The 17,955-nt window shown below is 44.8% G+C and overlaps 1 protein-coding gene across 1 annotated transcript in view; it reads right to left on the reverse strand.

Moving 5' to 3' along the window:
• Positions 1 to 233: 233 nt before the first annotated feature.
• Positions 234 to 17,955, reverse strand: part of LOC124015227 (myosin-11-like) — a 43,460-nt gene continuing 25,738 nt past the window's right edge. Inside the window, 35 exon segments of the mRNA XM_046330280.1 lie at positions 234 to 1,480; positions 2,979 to 3,151; positions 3,280 to 3,471; positions 3,621 to 3,746; positions 4,669 to 4,792; positions 5,220 to 5,308; positions 5,426 to 5,539; positions 5,541 to 5,555; positions 6,243 to 6,404; positions 6,603 to 6,815; positions 7,052 to 7,264; positions 7,568 to 7,816; positions 8,139 to 8,291; positions 8,508 to 8,612; positions 8,860 to 9,066; positions 9,386 to 9,530; positions 9,761 to 9,973; positions 10,264 to 10,435; positions 10,744 to 10,867; positions 11,173 to 11,310; positions 11,474 to 11,680; positions 11,966 to 12,097; positions 12,229 to 12,337; positions 12,652 to 12,812; positions 13,020 to 13,089; positions 13,305 to 13,426; positions 14,051 to 14,244; positions 14,492 to 14,606; positions 14,724 to 14,897; positions 15,128 to 15,301; positions 15,500 to 15,652; positions 15,863 to 15,981; positions 16,228 to 16,323; positions 16,907 to 17,050; positions 17,482 to 17,580. Coding sequence (XP_046186236.1) covers positions 1,345 to 1,480; positions 2,979 to 3,151; positions 3,280 to 3,471; positions 3,621 to 3,746; positions 4,669 to 4,792; positions 5,220 to 5,308; positions 5,426 to 5,539; positions 5,541 to 5,555; positions 6,243 to 6,404; positions 6,603 to 6,815; positions 7,052 to 7,264; positions 7,568 to 7,816; positions 8,139 to 8,291; positions 8,508 to 8,612; positions 8,860 to 9,066; positions 9,386 to 9,530; positions 9,761 to 9,973; positions 10,264 to 10,435; positions 10,744 to 10,867; positions 11,173 to 11,310; positions 11,474 to 11,680; positions 11,966 to 12,097; positions 12,229 to 12,337; positions 12,652 to 12,812; positions 13,020 to 13,089; positions 13,305 to 13,426; positions 14,051 to 14,244; positions 14,492 to 14,606; positions 14,724 to 14,897; positions 15,128 to 15,301; positions 15,500 to 15,652; positions 15,863 to 15,981; positions 16,228 to 16,323; positions 16,907 to 17,050; positions 17,482 to 17,580 — 5,132 coding nt within the window. The 3' untranslated portion in view covers positions 234 to 1,344.

A 17,955-nucleotide genomic window follows, 5' to 3' on the forward strand; every position in this document is an offset into this window, starting at 1 on the left:
ACCAGGAAGTACAGTTTGTACTTTTACAACTGTACATGTAACAGTTTGTGGGTGTGTTACTAACATACTAACTTCTGTTTGCGTTTACATTGAAATGTATGCACCCGAGGTGCTCGACCTTTTGGTTTGCAATCCTTTTTGTATCAAAATGAACACATAAAATGAACATTCTTAACATGCTTTTGGCAATATCATTCAGGATGTGGAGACAGACATATAGTAGAGAAATAGGGTTACTTTTTCACTCTTATTTATTATGCAGGTGGTTCCACAATGTATAGATTTAGTGGCATGTAAACGTCAATTGAGTAAAAACAAGACAGAACATTAAGGTGACCAGTGGCGGGAAAAACTCAAATATATTTTTGTTGAATATGCATCTGGACACACACAAAATGGCCTTGACGGTATGACACTATTCCTGCTGATGATATTCTACTTGGCAAGGTACATAACTGAAAAGTACCGGTCTTGTTGATACTATGTGTGTATTAGACTTTATGTACGAGAAAGGGGTGACTGGTTTTGGTTTCTAAAAGTAGGAAGGTGTTCTCTTACCCATACTTGACAGAGAAATATTCAAAGTATGAAATATATATGGTCAATTCACTGTCCTTACCACAGACAAAGCAACCGTGCGCCAATATTGGGGCAGCTATTCTGAATACAAAGAAAATACATTTGGACTACATCAGTTATTTTTTTAGCTGGGTGGGTATACAATTTGTCATAGTATACATTGACCTTTCTATAACGATCTTAAAAGTTAACAGCAGTGTAGAAGACTGGACAAGTCATAATGTCGTCATAGAAATGGAATAGATTTACATGACCGCTAGATGTATAAATCTAGAAATACAATGTGATGCCTATAATTAATTAGGATTTAAAGTGACGAATAGTAACACCTGGATTTATCCTTCCAGATGAAAGGAGAATAAGGAACAACATGTAACCTACGTACCTTCCCTTCGAGGGGTACAACATTATGCTAAGGAAGTATCGTAGGGACAAGTAATTCAGTGCAGTACAAAACAGTGTAGCAAAAGAACAAATCACACTAACATCCCAGGCACTAAACTTAAACCAAATTAATTATTACGCCTTTGTCTCTTATGCCTCCATTTAGTCTGTTTTGAATTGTGAAAAGCCTTATGTGCTCTGAACGAGAAGGCAGTCGATATGCGACTGATATAGAGAAACATATTTGGAAGTGATATGAAAGAGAAAGGTTGAAGTCACTTGTGTGTTCTTTGGTAAAGCGGGTCAGTCTGGCACCTAATACCAAGTCTGATTGGTTGGATGCTTGTAATACTGAATTTAATTGGATGGCTTTGGGCTCTTCTACTCAACAGACTTTGTTCCGTTGTAGTCCCCCTGTGAGTCCCCGTCTTCTTCTGACGCGTCATCGATGACCCCTCTCCGGGCACTGCCCCCGGCACGGCGCGGTGCGGCGCTGAAAGAGGGCTCGGTCCCACGCCTGACAGACAGCATAGACACAGGACACACAGATGAGACGAGCTATGGGCAAGACCAGTCTAGGTTTCCTGGTAACCTCAGGACAATGTTGGAGGACTTTCTGCTCCCATTGTCTGCGTCTGTATATCACTGCCTTTATCCACCTTTCTGTTTGAAGTTAAAATGGATGTCTAACAATACCTACCAGACAGGTTGAGATCGTTAACAAAGTATTGACATCTTATTACAATAATAGTCCCACTTTAAACAATTACAACTTATAAAGGCTTCGTATAGCCTACATAAAGGCTTCATAAGCACAACATAAATCTGTGATTTATAAACCATGATATAAATGGTGTATAAACATTTGGCAATTCACCCTACTCTGGTTGTCACGTCACTATTTATAGAGAGTATGACATGCTTATAGATGATTTATGAAGCCTTTATGTAGTTCTTATGAGGCCTTTTGCATGCTGTATAAAGCCATTATGAGTTGTACTTCGTTTAAAGTGGAACCACAATGGTCTATTAAGTTCAAACTACATAATTTCATGTAACTTGTCTATTACGTTTTGTTGGACTTGGGTAAAAAAAACTTGTGTTGAACACGAGGAAGACTAAATGGCGTCGCTGAAATGCAGAATGAGTGAGATGTTATAGTAACAGTAGGCACGCTGCACACCGGCCGGTTATATGTTTAACTCATTTGACTCCTGTCTAGACGAACACTAGTCTGATCCCAAAACTGTTTGTGCAGAATTGTCTACTCCGATGGTCACCGGAGACCATCGGATTTGGCAAGACAGCACAAACAGATCTGGAACCAGGCTAGACAGACAGAGAAATGAGTTTGGTTTAGGGCAACTAAACCAAGCATGGAGAAAAATATGGTCACCAGTAGTAGAAAGACCACAACGGAAGTGCAATACACTTTTCTTGAACTGTTTCAGACTATGAGCTCGATCAGAGGAGCTCCATTGAAGATATTGACCGATAAACCATATTTCACTCTTTCAGGCAGAGAAATGGCACAGTCAGTTGGACAAGAGTGGATGGGGGTAAGTTATGGAAAGTTAAAATGAAATGGTGATAAACGTCTAAATGCAGAGGTACCTGCCACGTTACTCCTTGGGTTCTGGGATTGGGTTGCCTCTGCAATAAAGATTCAAGAAAGGCTTTGATATCCAGAAGACTCACCATGGTGTTGGAAACAGATATACTGTAGTACAGTGCTCAACTTGTTAACTGCAAGCCCCAAAAGGGCACTTTATGCTCATTTGCCCATTGGGAGAAGATTTAATTGTGGTTGGCAAATGGTTGATTGTGTGAAATGTCAGTGTGGTTGCTGTAAATCTACTCAGTTATATATTGGACCTGCCTTGATTTGGGGTGGGGTTATCCTTTTCTATCGAGTGATTTGAGCACAGTGAAACTACAGTACACAGGAGAGGTCAGGAGCAGGGACACTTGCCAAAGACACCGCCCTGTCTCTGGGGTCATGGGTCACACTGTACCTGAGTTTGCTCTTGAGGGAGTTGACCTCGCGGCTCATGGCATCGTTAGCCTCGGTGGACTCATCCAGCTCCCTCTGCAGCTTCCTGCGGGCAGCCGTGATGCGCTGAGACTCCTCCTCCGACTCCTCCAGCTGGCGCTTCAGCTGCTTCATCCGCGTGTTGCCCTTTTCTGCCTGGGGAGGAGAGGGGGAAAGGAGAGGAGTAAGGTAGGGGGGTCATAAGAGTGTCATAAAACTGTCAATAGCAGAAAGGAAGAAGAGGGTGTTCATAAGACTGGTATCAGCATGACACAACAACATACCTGTTCCTTGTACTGTTCAGCCTGTTTCCTCTCGTCCTCCACCTGGATCATCAGATCTTTCAGCTTTTTGTCCTTCTGGCGCAGGCCCTTGGCTACGGCCTGCTTGTCTCTGCTCTCCTGCTCCACCTGCTCCTCCAACTGAGCCACCTTGGCCTCCAGGGCAGTGATGGATGACTTGAACTTGGACTTGACCTGGTCAGAGATGATAGAGACCGATACCCCACAATTTAACGGCACACTACACACCCACTAAGATAGACCGGAAAGTAAGGACACTTAGTATTTTCTCAATGGGGAGAAAGCCTAGATAGTCACATTTACGTAAATCTACTATCTCTGACCTGGTTCTCCATCTCCTGCAGCTTGGCCTTTAGGTCCTTGTTCTGCCTCTCCATCTGCTGCCGGGCACTCTCGTTCTTCTGGGAGGTGGTGCGCTCGGTCTGCAGCTCATTGTTCAGCTGGTCCACCTGAGTGTGAAGAGTGGTCAAGATGTGGTCAATGACACTGTGAGTTCAAAACGTGGTCACTGATAGTTAAAGGTATGGTCAATGTACATCCAAGAGGTGGTCAATGAGGGTTCAAAGCATGGTTGATTAGAGGTCAAGTTGGGGTTCTAGTGCAGGGCTGCCCAACCCGCTTCCTGGAGATTTCCTTATTTTACCTTTATTTAACCAGGTAGGCCAGTTGAGAACAAGTTCTCATTTACAACTGCGACCTGGCCAAGATAAAGCAAAGCAGTGTGACACAAACAACAGAGTTACACATGGAATAAACAAGTGTACTGTCAATAACACAATAGAAAAAAGTATTTATACAGTGTGTGCAAATGGCGTGGGGAGGTAAGGCAATAAATTGTCCATAGTAGCGAAGTAATTACAGTTTCGCAAATTAACACTGGAGGGATAAATGTGCAGATGATGATGTGCAAGTAGAAATACTGGTGTGCAAAAGAGCAAAAAATTAAATACAAAGAATATGGGGATGAGGTAGGTAGATTGGATGGGCTATTTACAGATGGGCTGTGTACAGCTGCAGTGATCGGTAAGCTGCTCTTCAGATAGCGGATGTTAAAAGTTAGTGAGGGAGATAAGTCTCCAACTTCAGTGATTTGTGCAATTCGTTCCAGTCATTGGCAGCAGAGAACTGGAAGGAAAGGTCTACTGTCCTGTAGGATTTTCAGTTCAACCCTAATTTAGCATATATGATTCAGCTATTTAAGGTCTTGTTGAGCAGCTAATTAGTTGAATCAGGTGTGTTAAATGAGGGTTGGACTAAAAACCCACAGGATGGTAGATCTCCGGGAAGAGGGTTGGACAGCCCTGTTCTAGTGTGTTTAAGGTGTGGTCACAGTGCGTTTCAGGTCGTTAGGAGGAGTCCTGCCAGTCTAACCTGTTGAGTGCTCTTCCTCAATCTGTCATTGAGGATCTCCATGTTACTGCTTTCTTCCTCCAGCTCCTCCTCCAGCTGGGAGATCTTAGCCTCCAAACGACGCTTTTCATCAGACAGGGCTGATCTGGAAACGGCACACAGGAAACAGTCAATCACACACTACACCACCACCACAATGTTTAAGTCACACAATGAATGCTCCCCTACACTACGCTTCAGTCACACAATGAATGCTCCCCTACACTACGCTTCAGTCACACAATGAATGCTCCCCTACACCACGCTTCAGTCACACAATGAATGCTCCCCTACACTACGCTTCAGTCACACAATGAATGCTCCCCTACACTACACTTCAGTCACACAATGAATGCTCCCTACATTACCACACAATGTTTCAGTTGCACAATGCTCCACTACACCACCATCTAATGCTGCGTTCAATTCACAGTTTCCAATTCATTCCACTCATTTGACTGTGGAAAAATTGTGAAATACAAGAGGCATTATAATGCTGTTAACATCACTCATTTAGTAAAGGTTCTACTTACTTTCCAGAGGTGTTGCTGGCTAGTTCGTCGGACAGCTCGTCCCGCTCAGCCTCTGCTTGTTTCCGTGCCCTCTCAGCAGCAGCCAGCTCCTACACACACACACACACACACAAATAGCACTCTGGTCAAAAGTAGTGCACTATATGGGAAATCGAGTGTTATTTCACACTTTGCCATGCTATCTACAGTGAGCCAGGCTACATTACCTCCTGAATCTGCATGAGCTCAGCCTCCAGACTCTTGGCCTTCCTCTCGCTCTCCTTAGCCGTACCCAGCACCTCTTCTCTGGCTGCACGGGCATCTTCCAGTTCCCTCTGGAAAGTCCTTCATCTGGGCCTGGAGATGGAATGACATAGTTACATTATGAGGCATCATAAGGCTTTCATAATGCTTTATAGGGTGTGATGGGTTCTGACTTCTAAACTTGAAATATCCTTGTTCATGGTACTGAGGGAGAGAGGGGGAATGCAGAACGTTTACATTCTCTCAGAACATGTTATTGATAGACATTAGATATCCTATGGAAAGGAGAAGGGCTACAGTCTGGTACAAGTCAAGAGGACAGCCGTGAGTTGGGGAGGAGTGAGGAATTTGGGCAGAGGTCAGGTCAGATGAAGTGAGAAAGAACATGAGTCACTAAAGTCCTGTCTAGCAACAGATGTATTGGCTGTCCAGATGTGTAAGGAGGGAAATCTGCATAGGAGGAAGGTTAAAATACCAGTGCTTGTGTAAATAGGTCTTTGTCCTTTCAGCTGTCTGACCAATTGGGTGAATAAACTTGGTTAGAGCATTTTTTCATAGTTGTCCATTAGGTTCTAAATAAACAGAGTAAAACTAACAGGTTTTACGTCAAGGCCATAGCCAAACCTCACACTCGCTGGATTCATTTTACACCATGAAAGTCAGTTACATAAGGCATGCTATATATGACTAAATAAGGAATAGGCTGTCATACTGCTCCATAAACACAACAGTATCACTGGAAGGTAATGTGTTACAGTATCGTCGTTCGCTCCAACTCACCTGGATCTTGCGCAGCTGTTTGATGGCCTCGTCGCGTCCCTTGTTGGACATCTCGATCTGTCCCTCCAGGTCCTTCATATCTCCCTCCAGCTTCTTCTTGGCTGCTGCCGCCGTGGCTCTCTGCTTCCTCTCGTCCTCTAGCTCCGTCTCCAACTCACGCACCTGGGGAGCACACACAGAAAGCGAAAGATGAGCACAAGCTCAATTCAGCAACATAATTTGTTGCTGTGAATGCGTGTCAGTATTGTGTAGCTCAAGAGTGGCTTGAACACCCTGGAGAGTTCATCCCATGAACCTACTACTCTTCTGTGTAACAAAATGGTGGCTTTTCCTCTTTACAGTTTTTCCTTCTTTCCCTACCTGCTTTATGAGCTGTCTCTTCTTCTCCTCTCCCATCTCGTCACGTCCCACCAGGTCCCTGTCGAACTGGGCCTTCAGGGCCTGCATGTTGACCTCCAGACGCAGCTTGGCGTCCTCTGCAGCCTGCAGCTCGTCCTCCAGCTCCTCCAGCTGGGTCTTCATCTCCTCCACCTGGGCCTCCAGCCCACGCTTCCCCTTCTCCAACTCATGGACCTACGGATGGGATGGAGGGGTGGGTGGGTGAGAAAAGGTTGTGGACATGCCTGCTACCTACTGGTGGTTTAAGAATATTGCCATAAAAAAGATGATTAAACCTAGTCCTGGATTAAAAATCAGGCTCAATCTCCATGGAAAGAGGCTCCATTGAAGGATACTTTTAGTCCAGGACTAGGCTTGATCGGTATCTGGGAAACTGGCCCATAGATTCCAGAGAGGTTGTCCACACTCACACTCTTGCCCACGTCATCCTTAGAGCTGACCAGGTCTTCCATCTCAGTCTTCAGGGACTTGTTGGCTCTCTCCAGCTCCTCCCTGCTCTCCTGGGCCTCCTCCAGAGCACGGGCCAGAGACAGGGCCTTGGTCTCCTTCTCCCTGGCCTCTGCCTCAGCACGGTCCCTCTCATCAGCGTACTTACTGGAGATAGTCTTCTCCTCGGCCAACATCTGGAAGAAAGAGGGAAGAGGAGAAGTTAAGTTCAGATGCCTTTCAAGTCCAAATAAATTTGAATTAACTTACACGGCAGAGAAAGTAGTTAAAGATAAGTATTTTTTTAGTTGATGCATGGTTTATTTACATTCTCCTACACCCTGTTGATCTTTAACATAACATGCACCAAAATCGCTTTGATTAGTGTCAGACATTTTGATATGTCTGTTGTACCAGCAGGCAAAACTGGTTGGTATTGCGTCATTTCCATCCTTATAATGTTATGTCGACCAGTTTTGCAGTTGGTTTGGTTGACTGACCTGGTCGAACTTCTTCTGCTTCTTCTCCAGGTTGGAGACGATGGTCCTCTGGTTGTCCAGGTCCATGAGGATGTCCTCTAGCTCCTGCTGCAGACGGTTCTTGGTCTTCTCCAGCTTGTCGTAGGCAGAGGCCTTCTCCTCGAACTGGGTGTTGGACGCTTCCAGGTCTCTCTGAAGACGCTTCTTGCTCTCCTCCAGGAGCTCATTGTTGCCGGCCATTTCTTCTAGCTTCTTCTTGGAGTCTGACAGCTGGTGATACAAGGAAAATGGTGTAAACAAGTGTATAAATGTCCTTCCTTCACATTTTCATTATATGTTCATTTAACTGTTATTTTATAAGGTTAATTGACCGAGAACCCCTTTTCATTTCCAGCTAGTCTTCATCTTAAGTGGATGCTGTCCCAATACGCTAACTCCGAAAGACACACTACAATCTCTTGTTTTGGGAACATAACGCACAGGAAATGTCCACTTGAAATGGTAACAAGATGGATCTCTTCACATGCAGTATCCATCTCAATGAGGTTTTACCGTTTGACTCCAGTGTCTGACCCTGTGTGTGAACTCTGACCTGTATGTTGAGGGTGGACACGTGTCTCTCCACATTCCTCTTGGCCTCCACCTCCTCCTCCAGCTGTTCCTGCAGACTGTTGCGGTCGTCCTCCATCTGACGCAGCTTGGTGGAGAACTGCAGCTTCTGACGGGTCTCCTCAGCCAGCAGCTCCTGAGGAGGGCAGAGACAAGGTCAAAGTTCAGTATCAAACGCCAAACAATGAGCAACAAGTGCTACATACAGGATATCATAAACCAGCATTGAACCACACAGAGCAGTTACGGTGAGTCATTTTGGTAATTTCTCACTTAAAATATACTTACAATGAAATGTTAGCGTGCATGAATATGCAGTACAGAATAAACAGGATGTATTGTGTGTGTGTACTTGTGTGTCTTGGACTTGGGCACTGAGGGTGGAGACATCTTTGCTCAGCTTGATGTTCTTCCCCTCGGCTTCATTCAGGAGGTTGGTGACACTCTCTAGTTCAATCTGTGTAGAGCAAGAGATGGGATATTAGTCAGTATCTCATCTAGCTAGTGAAACTTGTCTTCTATATCTATAGACTATTTCATCCATTAATCTATTGCATTGTGTGTCATTCTACATAACTAATATCATTCTACAAAGAAAAAAGAATAGAGTCCCTGTGTGTTCCAGCAGGTCCACATTTTTTATGAATTATGGCCATATGGGTTGTGTGATGTCATCATTGTGCGACCCCTCAGTCGTCACTCACAGTGATCTTGGAGCAACGCTCTCCCAGCTCGCCCTTCTGCTTCTCGCTGTCGGTGAAGCGCGCCTGCAGCTCGTTCAGCTGACCTTCGACCTTCCTCTTCTTGTTCTCCACGTCCTGTTTGGCCGTGGTCAGAGAGCGCACCTCCACAGTCAGCTCCGACGTCTCCTTCTCCAGGGCCTGCTTGGCCTTGTCCAGGTTCGACTTCACCTGGGGGACACAGAGAGGAAGGGGATTCAACCAGTCAATGGAAATACTGTATAATGTAGGAAGGCCCACACAGCATCTAATATATATGGATTTTTCCGTATCCTGAAACCAGAGTGCTTATACATAGAGCTTCCATAATAGAGCGGTAAAATGGATCCTGTTCTGTGGAAGATGGATTCATGCACACATGAAATTATCATATGCTTCAGAATGTAGTCAGTTAGAGTCACGTCAAATCTGGCCAGTGATGACGCTATACAATCAGATACAGAACTTTGGGCACTTGAACAGGCCTAGTAGTGTAGCTATATTTCCTTACCCGTTTGGACTGCTCCAGCTGCTCTGTGAGCTCCTCTACAGCCTGGGTGTGTTTCTGTCTCATTTCCTGCACCTGGGCCTCGTGGGTCCGACCCTCGTCATCCATGGCCTTCTTCAACAGGTTCACCTCCTGTTCTCTCTTCGCCCTGCAGAGATGAGATGGATGAGTGGGTGGATGATAGAATGGATGGACATGATGAATTGCATGAGTGATCGAATAGACCAAGTACTACCCTAGACTGCATGAATATACAGACAAATGACCAAAATGGCTACGTTCCAATGTCCATACTAGCATTCACTAAGAATATATTGATTCATACTAAGTGGTATGCCGGTGTGGATATTGGAACAGAGCCACTGTATTTGTACTCACCGGAGCTCCTGCTGGGTAGCGGTGCTGTCAAGTGTATCCTCCAGCTCAGACTTGAGGGCCTCCAGCTCCTCTCCCAGGTCCCTCCTGGCCTTCTCAGTCTTGTTCCTGGCCTGGCGCTCTGAGTCCAGGTCCTCCTGAAGGTCTGAGATGTGGCCCTCCAGCTCTCGGATCTTCTTTAGGGCATTGTTCTTCTGGGCCATCTCGTCCTCTAGCCTAGGGGGAAAAGGTGTACATTGTTTATATGTCGTTTATACATTGTTTGTGGATGATTTCAAGATAATAAAACATCACTAATAAAAGGCGCACTTGTGCTGATGCTAATATAAAGATGGCACTGTTACATTTGGTGTTGTGTTTTAGAGGTCATAAACAAGTGTAACGTGGACTTTATCACAGTATCATGTGAGGATCTAGAAAACAACTGAAGGGGGCTCAAAAGGAAAGAATAATGAAAAGTGACAATTACTAAAAATAAATATCAAAATCCAGTGTTGGTTGCCCACCTGGCCAGAGCAGCCTGTAGCTCCTCCTCCTTCTTAGCCAGCTGGGCTTTGAGCTCAGCGATCTGGGCCAGCAGGTCGGCTATCTGCTCCTGGAGGTCGTTAGACTCCGCCTCCAGCTTACGCTTTGCTTTGTCCAGCTCCTGCCGACCCTTCTCCTCCTTCTTCAGACGGACTAGAGGACAAAAGATAAAGAAATATATGGAAGGTTACTCTATGGATGAAAATGTGTGCAGTGGCTGAATAGCTTCAATACGTTCTTCCGACAAACTTAAGGACAACACAGATTATTTACGATAAAAGATGCTCCTGTATGGATATGGCTAGGAGTTTTTCCTGGTCAGGTCATATGGTCAGGAAAACCCCCAAAGCCACTATTTGTACGGACCAAGATGTGCATCGTTGCTTGATAACTGAACAGGTGTGGTATCCATTGAGAGTGGTTAATGTGGTGTCTGGACGGGGTAAAAGATTGATACAAACCCTCAAGTTCAGAGATCATCGACTCGTGTTTGTTCTTGAGCTTGGTCAGGTTTTTGGACTTCTCTTCCTCCTCTGCCAGGTTGGAGCTGAAATCTGCTAGTCTCTCCTCCATTAGTTTCCTCTCCTAAAACAGGGTAAACATGGCAAACAGGTAAACACAGTGTAAATCCTAAAAGTCATACCCCTGCTTTCATCAAATGCCGATTGAGTGGACAAATGGAAAACAGGATCAACTGTCATTATCAAATCTTCATTGGACTCACGGACCCAGAGACTTGACAATGCTTCTTCTATGATGCTGAGGACATAATATGGAAACTGACACACGAGTCTCTTGATAGACGAAAACACTCAAGTGTTCTTTTAAAATGGCCCATAGCCTTGACAATATGTCTCATATGATACCTGAGACACGGTACTATAACTAACCTTTAACAGTTTGGTGTTGTGGTCCTCCATCACTAAGACATCGTCCTCTATCTTCTTGATCTTGCCTTCACATGCTACCTTCTCCAGCTGCAGCTTCTGACGGGCATCTTCCTCCTCCTCCAGATGCTCCTCCAGGTCCTAAACACAAACCAAGAAGAACTGAACTGCCAGACTTAGGATTCAAACCAGCAACCCTCAACCTTAACATGACTGGCACAAGCCTAAAGCAACACACACCCCGAACTCCAAAATACAACGTCAAGGTGAAAAGACATAGAAGGAAAGAAAAGGTCAAACAAACCTGCATCTGTTGCTGCATCTTTTTCTTGTCCACCTGCAGGGCCTGAGCGCGGTCTTCCTCCTCTTCCAACCTGGCCTCCATTTCATGGAGGATCTCCTCCAGCTCCTGCTTCTTAGAGGCCAGACGCACCCTCATCTCCTCCGCCTCAGCATACAGCTCGGTCTCAGCCTGCAGCTGCTCCTGCAGTGCGTTCCTCTCCTCCATAATCTGGATAGAGGAGGAGCCAGAGAAAAAGCAAAGAGAGCTGAATAGAAAGAAACATGTAGGGGGCCCAGCACACAACCCTGTGATACACCAAACTTTCTTGAGTTATGTCTTTATTTCATAACACTTATTTAAATGCCAAAACTTTTTTTGAGAGGCAATGAAAGTGGTGAAAAGGGTTACAATAGTAATTTAATTCAAACGAATATCTGAAAAATGGCAACATAATCCCTACAAAGATTGTGGAAAGCACATAGTGTGTTCCTGGTGAATGAACCCTATACATACTGTTGTGTGTTTCAGGGTGATCTCCTTCAGCTCTGATTCGTACTTCACTGCAGACTCCTTGGCCTTCTGCAGCTCCTCGTCTTTCAGGCCCATCTCCTCCTCCTGGCGGGTCACTTGCAACAGAGGCTTGACCTGCAGGTCAGAACGACGTGACTTGGTCAACACTGCATCCGCCACCAAAGTCTAAATCTGATGCCCTCGGTAAGTCGGACGGACATCAATTAACGGAGTGAGTTGAATAGTTCATGTTGTTGAAACTCTACCTTGGTGAAGAGTCTCCACCACTGCCAGTTCCTGAGTTTGAGGTAGGCAGCACAGTTCCTCTGAATCACCTTCATGGCCATCAGTTGCTGCTGTCTCTTAGCAAAGGCCCTGTTAGAACACAGGAGCGGAACCAACATTGACCACTTTAATGTAGCATTTATTGGCTCATAAAAGCCATTTTCACAGATTCAGTTTCATTTGTGTACAGTGCTAATAACAGCCTACATAGTGGCACTTTCGGGACCAGATTCAGAAAAATAGAACAAACGTCTGTCCTGGGAACGTTACATTGCGATGTCCCCTGGACTTTCGCTAACATTTAGGGGACGTTCCCAGGACAAAATGTTAGCTGTAGAGAATTGATATATAGACGGAGGGCTTCATTGTATTAAAGCAGTGTCAACACTGAGGCCATTGCTCACTTTCTGGCCAGGAAACCTCTAGCCTGGGACTGGAAGGCGATAATGACCACCGTAATCTTCAGATCTCTCTCCTCCTCGAGCTGGGCCAACACACCGGTACGGAAGAAGATCTTACTCTGACCAATCCGGTACAAGTTGGGGTCCAGATCCAGGTGCTTAATCTACAGAAATGGGACAGGAAAGGAATGTGAGAAAATGGGAATTGAGCTTGGTATGTTGCAGAGTTGGTACCAACTTGGTTTCTATCTTGGTACTTGGAGTCTCGTCTTGGTAGAATTCCAGAGAAGATAATATGTAAGGCTGTTTTCATAGACTTGATATGATAAAAGTCCTGATGCTAGGATTTGGAAATGGCTCCACTTTCTTACCATGAGACCACATGCCTGTTTGCCATCCATGAATCCCTTGGGAATAGCACTAGCCGCCAGGATCTCGTAACTGTAGAGTGAAAATATTGAGAGAGACTAAGTCTAATTTTAAGAGAAATGTTTACCACAGTATGTTTAATACATGCCAATGTTGAATGCACTGGATAGTAGGCAATAGTATAGCCTGGTTAAACCAGACTGAACGGTGAAACCATGGTGAGCGACAGTGTCCAGGCTGGTTTAACCAGGCTAAGGCAACAGATTCTTCCGTTCAAGTCTACTCACCGCTGACGGAACTCCTGGAAGAGGATTCGGTTGGGGAACCCTTGCCGGCAGATACGGATGCCCTCCAACACACCGTTGCACTTCAGCTGATCCAAGACCAGATGGGCGTCCAGTTTCCCCGCCTGAGGACAACGGGTCAGGATATAGGATTAATGAATATGATTACATTTGCGTTACATATTGTATACAAAACATCAATGTTACAAATACCCAAGGATAGCAAACACGTAAGGGCGAGATTATTTACAGCTCCTTACGAATTGAAATAAGTACATAAAGTTATTACTTAGATTTGTTCTAAAAAATTTAAAAGGTTGAAAGTGAATAAGTAGAAAAAGCAGTTGGAGAAGAAAATACTTAACACTCCTTCACAACTGGGGGAGGAAACACTTAATTCCATTCAAATGTCCTAAATTGCCTTTATCAGACAAACAGGGCGTCTTGTCGCTAATCTAATATGGTATTTTTTCCCAATTTATAGAGGGAGTTGCTTGCACCTCTCCTCAGCATCAACAAACAAGTACACTTCAAAAGGAATGGCCCTACATGGGGAACAATAGTGGTGGACTGAGGTAGGCTGGAATTGAATCAAATAGAATCCAAATTGAATCAAGTGGATTCTTCACTCCACTTAGACACTGGCAACAGGGTGTCCACACTCGACTTGCAGCCTAATAGACCTTATTCACAGCTGAACGTTCTATTGAATGGCCACATTGTGGGTAATGTCTATGCCTAGTGCCTACCCTCTTCTCGTGGTTAGGGATGATACATCTGACGAAGTTGGGCTGGGTGTTGTGCAGCGTGGTCATGAGCTTGGCCAGGGACTCCTTGTAGAGCTGACCCACGGTCCGGAACATGCCCTTCTTGGTCTTGGAGCCGCTGGGCATGGAGCTGTCGGACATCTTGGCCATGGTCTCCAGGCCCACCACACGGTCCGCTGAGTCACATTCATGACAGAGAGGGGGGTTTGTTTTAGAATTTGGGTTAGGTTAGGACACTGGCAGCCTGTATGCCAAACATGACACCAGTTGGCTAATCATGGAATAGATCTGGTTACCACGCTTAGGAGGCAATATTTTCAATCAGAGCTAGTCACACAAAATTATGGGGTATATGTATCCGTCTTGAGACTCCATCTCGATGCTAAGAAAGGAAACTGCTAACTGAAGTGCAGGGGAACTTACCATCTTTCCAGAGCTCCTGGATAAACGTGTTGGACGAGATGTTAAGCAGTGCTATGACGTTGTCGTTGAGAGGGTCCATGTTCTTTGTCAACCAATTATCAGCATTGTAGTCCACCTACAGGCAAAGCACCACACATGTCATGCATTTTTATGTGATCCCTGTGGGAAATGAACCTACAACCTTGTCCTGCTTACTGAGCAACACAGCACCACAAAGATGATAGATATACACCTTTCCAGCGTAGTGGTGCACAGAGAACACCGTCTTGCTCTTCAGCTGTTTGGGTTTGCTGAACTTGATGTGGCTGGCCTGGGTGTTCATGAGTTTCTCCACGAAGGAGACGTCTGTGGCTTTGGGGAACCAGCACTCCTCATCCAACAGGGCCAGAATACCAGGAGGATTGTTCTATGAAGAAAACATAAGTCAAATAAATATTTTCCTGGTTTCTTAATATATCTACGAAAGGTTTCCAGGACACAGATTAAGCCTAGCACTGAACTAAAAAGCTCTTTCAATGTATAATCTACACTGAGAATGCTATTTAGTCAAGGACTAGTCTTAATCTGTAGCTATTTAATGTCTTGAATGCATACATTTTACACCTAAAGAGTGTTTTTTACAGTCTTCCCACTCACCGGCCTCTCAATGAGCTCAATGCAGGGCTGCAGGTCCAGGCCGAAGTCGATGAAGCTCCATTCAATTCCCTCCCTCTGGTACTCCTCCTGCTCCAGGACGAACATGGTGTGGTTGAACAGCTGCTGCAGCCTCTCGTTGGTGTAGTTGATGCACAGCTGCTCAAAGGAGTTATCCTGCAAGAGAAGGGAAAGAAGAATGAGTTCTCACTAAAGACAGTGTGGTGTGCCACAGGGTTGTGTGCTAGGCCCCCAAGTCTTCTCCTTCGTCTTAATAGCTCAGCTTTGACGTGTAGCATGTGGCCCAAGTCTTATCCAAGATATTGTACAAACAACCCTATGAATCCTTCCATGCAATCATATGAATTCCCTCACCTCAAAGATCTCAAAGCCAGCAATGTCGAGGATGCCCAAGAAGGATGCTCCCTGGCGTTTGGTCTTGTCCAGAGCCTTGTTGACCCTAGCTAGCAGCCAGCGGAACAGACGCTCGTACATAGCCTTGGCCAAGGCCTCAATGGCAAAGTCAGCCTGGAGGAAACAGAATAAAATATGGATAACTGAAAACTAAACATATTTGAGACAGTTTAAAACTTCAGCCCAGCAGTATGGCCTATTCCTGGACAAAAAACAGTGGAGATTCTCCTTTGAATATGTTTTTTAGTCCAGGAGATAAAATCTGAGTCTGGGAAACAGGCGAGCAGGACTGTCTTAATTTCAGCCTGCCAAAGCAACATGTACCTGCTCTTTGGTCTGGGCCTTCTGCACCACCTCTCTGCCCACTTTGATGCGAGGCGTGAGGATGGCTCTGGTGAAGTCTACCACGTTGATGCCCTGGAGATGGCACACCTTCTGAGCCGCTGGAGAGGTAAGAAACAAAGACCCAGAAATAAAGTAGATGTGATATGGTCCTACACATTAATAACATACAGCATGTACTACATTTAATATAAGTGGCGTAATACATACCATATTCATAGCACAACATGTACTATACTATAACATACCATATTCATAGCACAACATGTACTATACTATAACATACCATGTCAAATATATACATAGTGCACAAGTTATGTATATATTATCTCATGTCCTCCTCTAACCTGTGTTGTCAGGCATGGTGGCCTGCTCCTGGTTCCTCTCCTTCTTGAACTCTATGTTCCCCAACTGCAGCACCGTGGAGCACACCTTCAGGATGCCTAGAGGACAGACAGCACAGAGAGTACAGGTCAATTACAGTAAGTACAGGGACAAATCAAAATGACATATTCTATGCCTTGTCAGCCTAGCTAGTCAGTCACCATTAGCTATCTAAGATCTTCACACCTAGTTTACTGTGTCGAATGCATGTGATGTACTGATGTAGGGCCACTGGGTTATCCTGACCTTGTGATCTTGAAGAAAACACCCTAAACCCAAGTCATAGCCTGGTTATTCCTGAAAGTTATATAATATTTACAGTACGGTGTAACCGCCCTAGTAATGAAGTGTTTGTTGTGATTGAATAGAATGGCCCTGGACTGTAGCCTTACCCATCACCTCATCCTCAGTGAGGCCCATGCTATGCATGGTCTCATACAGGACTTGTTAAGGTGATTGAATAATTGATTGATGTATCAATTAATTTATTAGTTGATTCAATTAACGAATAGGTTGATTGATAGATAAATTACCTATCTTCTTGTTCTCGGTGAGGCCCATGATGTTCATGGCCACATGTAGGACTTTTTGTGGTGATTTGTTGATTTGATAAATGTATTCATTTATTGATTGATACAGTACCTGTCCTCTCTTCCTCAGTGATGCCCATGATGTTCATGGCCTCCATGGTCTCCTCGTACATCTCGTCGTCCTGCTGGCCCGAGATCGAGACATGGCCCGCAATCAGGAAACGGTAGGCGCTGAAGTTCTCCAGCAGAAGCTCCTCTGGAATGAAAATGATTCAGTGTGTTCAATTTTGACAATTCTAGAAATTCTCGCTCTACATTCAATCACGTACAGGAGTGCATCTGGAAGAACAACGGTTGAGGGTTTTCATTGATGGAGTGGAGAGTTCTAGAAATTCTAGCTCTGCATTATCAAGAAATAATCATATTTGATTGTGTACAGAATGATTCTGCTTCTAGTTGTCTGGGGTCAATGGGATGAAAAGTGGGACTTCCACAACTGCATGTCCTGCAGTAAAGATTAAATCTCCTACTCTCCTCCACCATGACAATCATCAGGTTGATCAGGAACCCTGACCTAAATCTAAAATGGCACCCTATTCCCTACAGAGTGCACTACTTCTGACCAGAGCCCTATGGACCCTGGTCAAATGTAACGCACTACCTAGGGAATTACAACCCAGATCTTACCGCGTAGCTTGTCCTTGACCCCAGCCACCATGTAGTAGAAGATGTGGAAGGCTCTCTCGGTCTTGGCCTGTCTGATACAACGAGACTTCTCCAGCAGGTCTGAGAACAGCCGTTAAGGATATACATTCTAATGCTCTGGATGGAGTTTCAAGTTTATGCCTGAGAGGAAAACAGCCTAAATAAACGCATTTACAAACAAGCTTGTCTACTTTGTCATCTTACAGTGAACATACACGGTGAACGACACACAGAATATACATTATATGACACTGGAGCTTCATTATCTCAATTTGACACGTTCTTGGCAACCTGTATGTGATAACATGGACGGTTTAGCAACCTGTACCTACAGTATGTATGAACCTTTACAAACAGGGCTCTGCGCCAAAACATCTTTAAAAACAACATGACCCAAAGACATCATTCCAACCTAAACATTTCTTATCTCATCACTCCATTCCATGGGAACTCAGT

This window comes from Oncorhynchus gorbuscha, linkage group LG26 (assembly GCF_021184085.1).
Source record: "Oncorhynchus gorbuscha isolate QuinsamMale2020 ecotype Even-year linkage group LG26, OgorEven_v1.0, whole genome shotgun sequence".
Classification (NCBI taxonomy): Eukaryota; Metazoa; Chordata; class Actinopteri; order Salmoniformes; family Salmonidae; genus Oncorhynchus; species Oncorhynchus gorbuscha.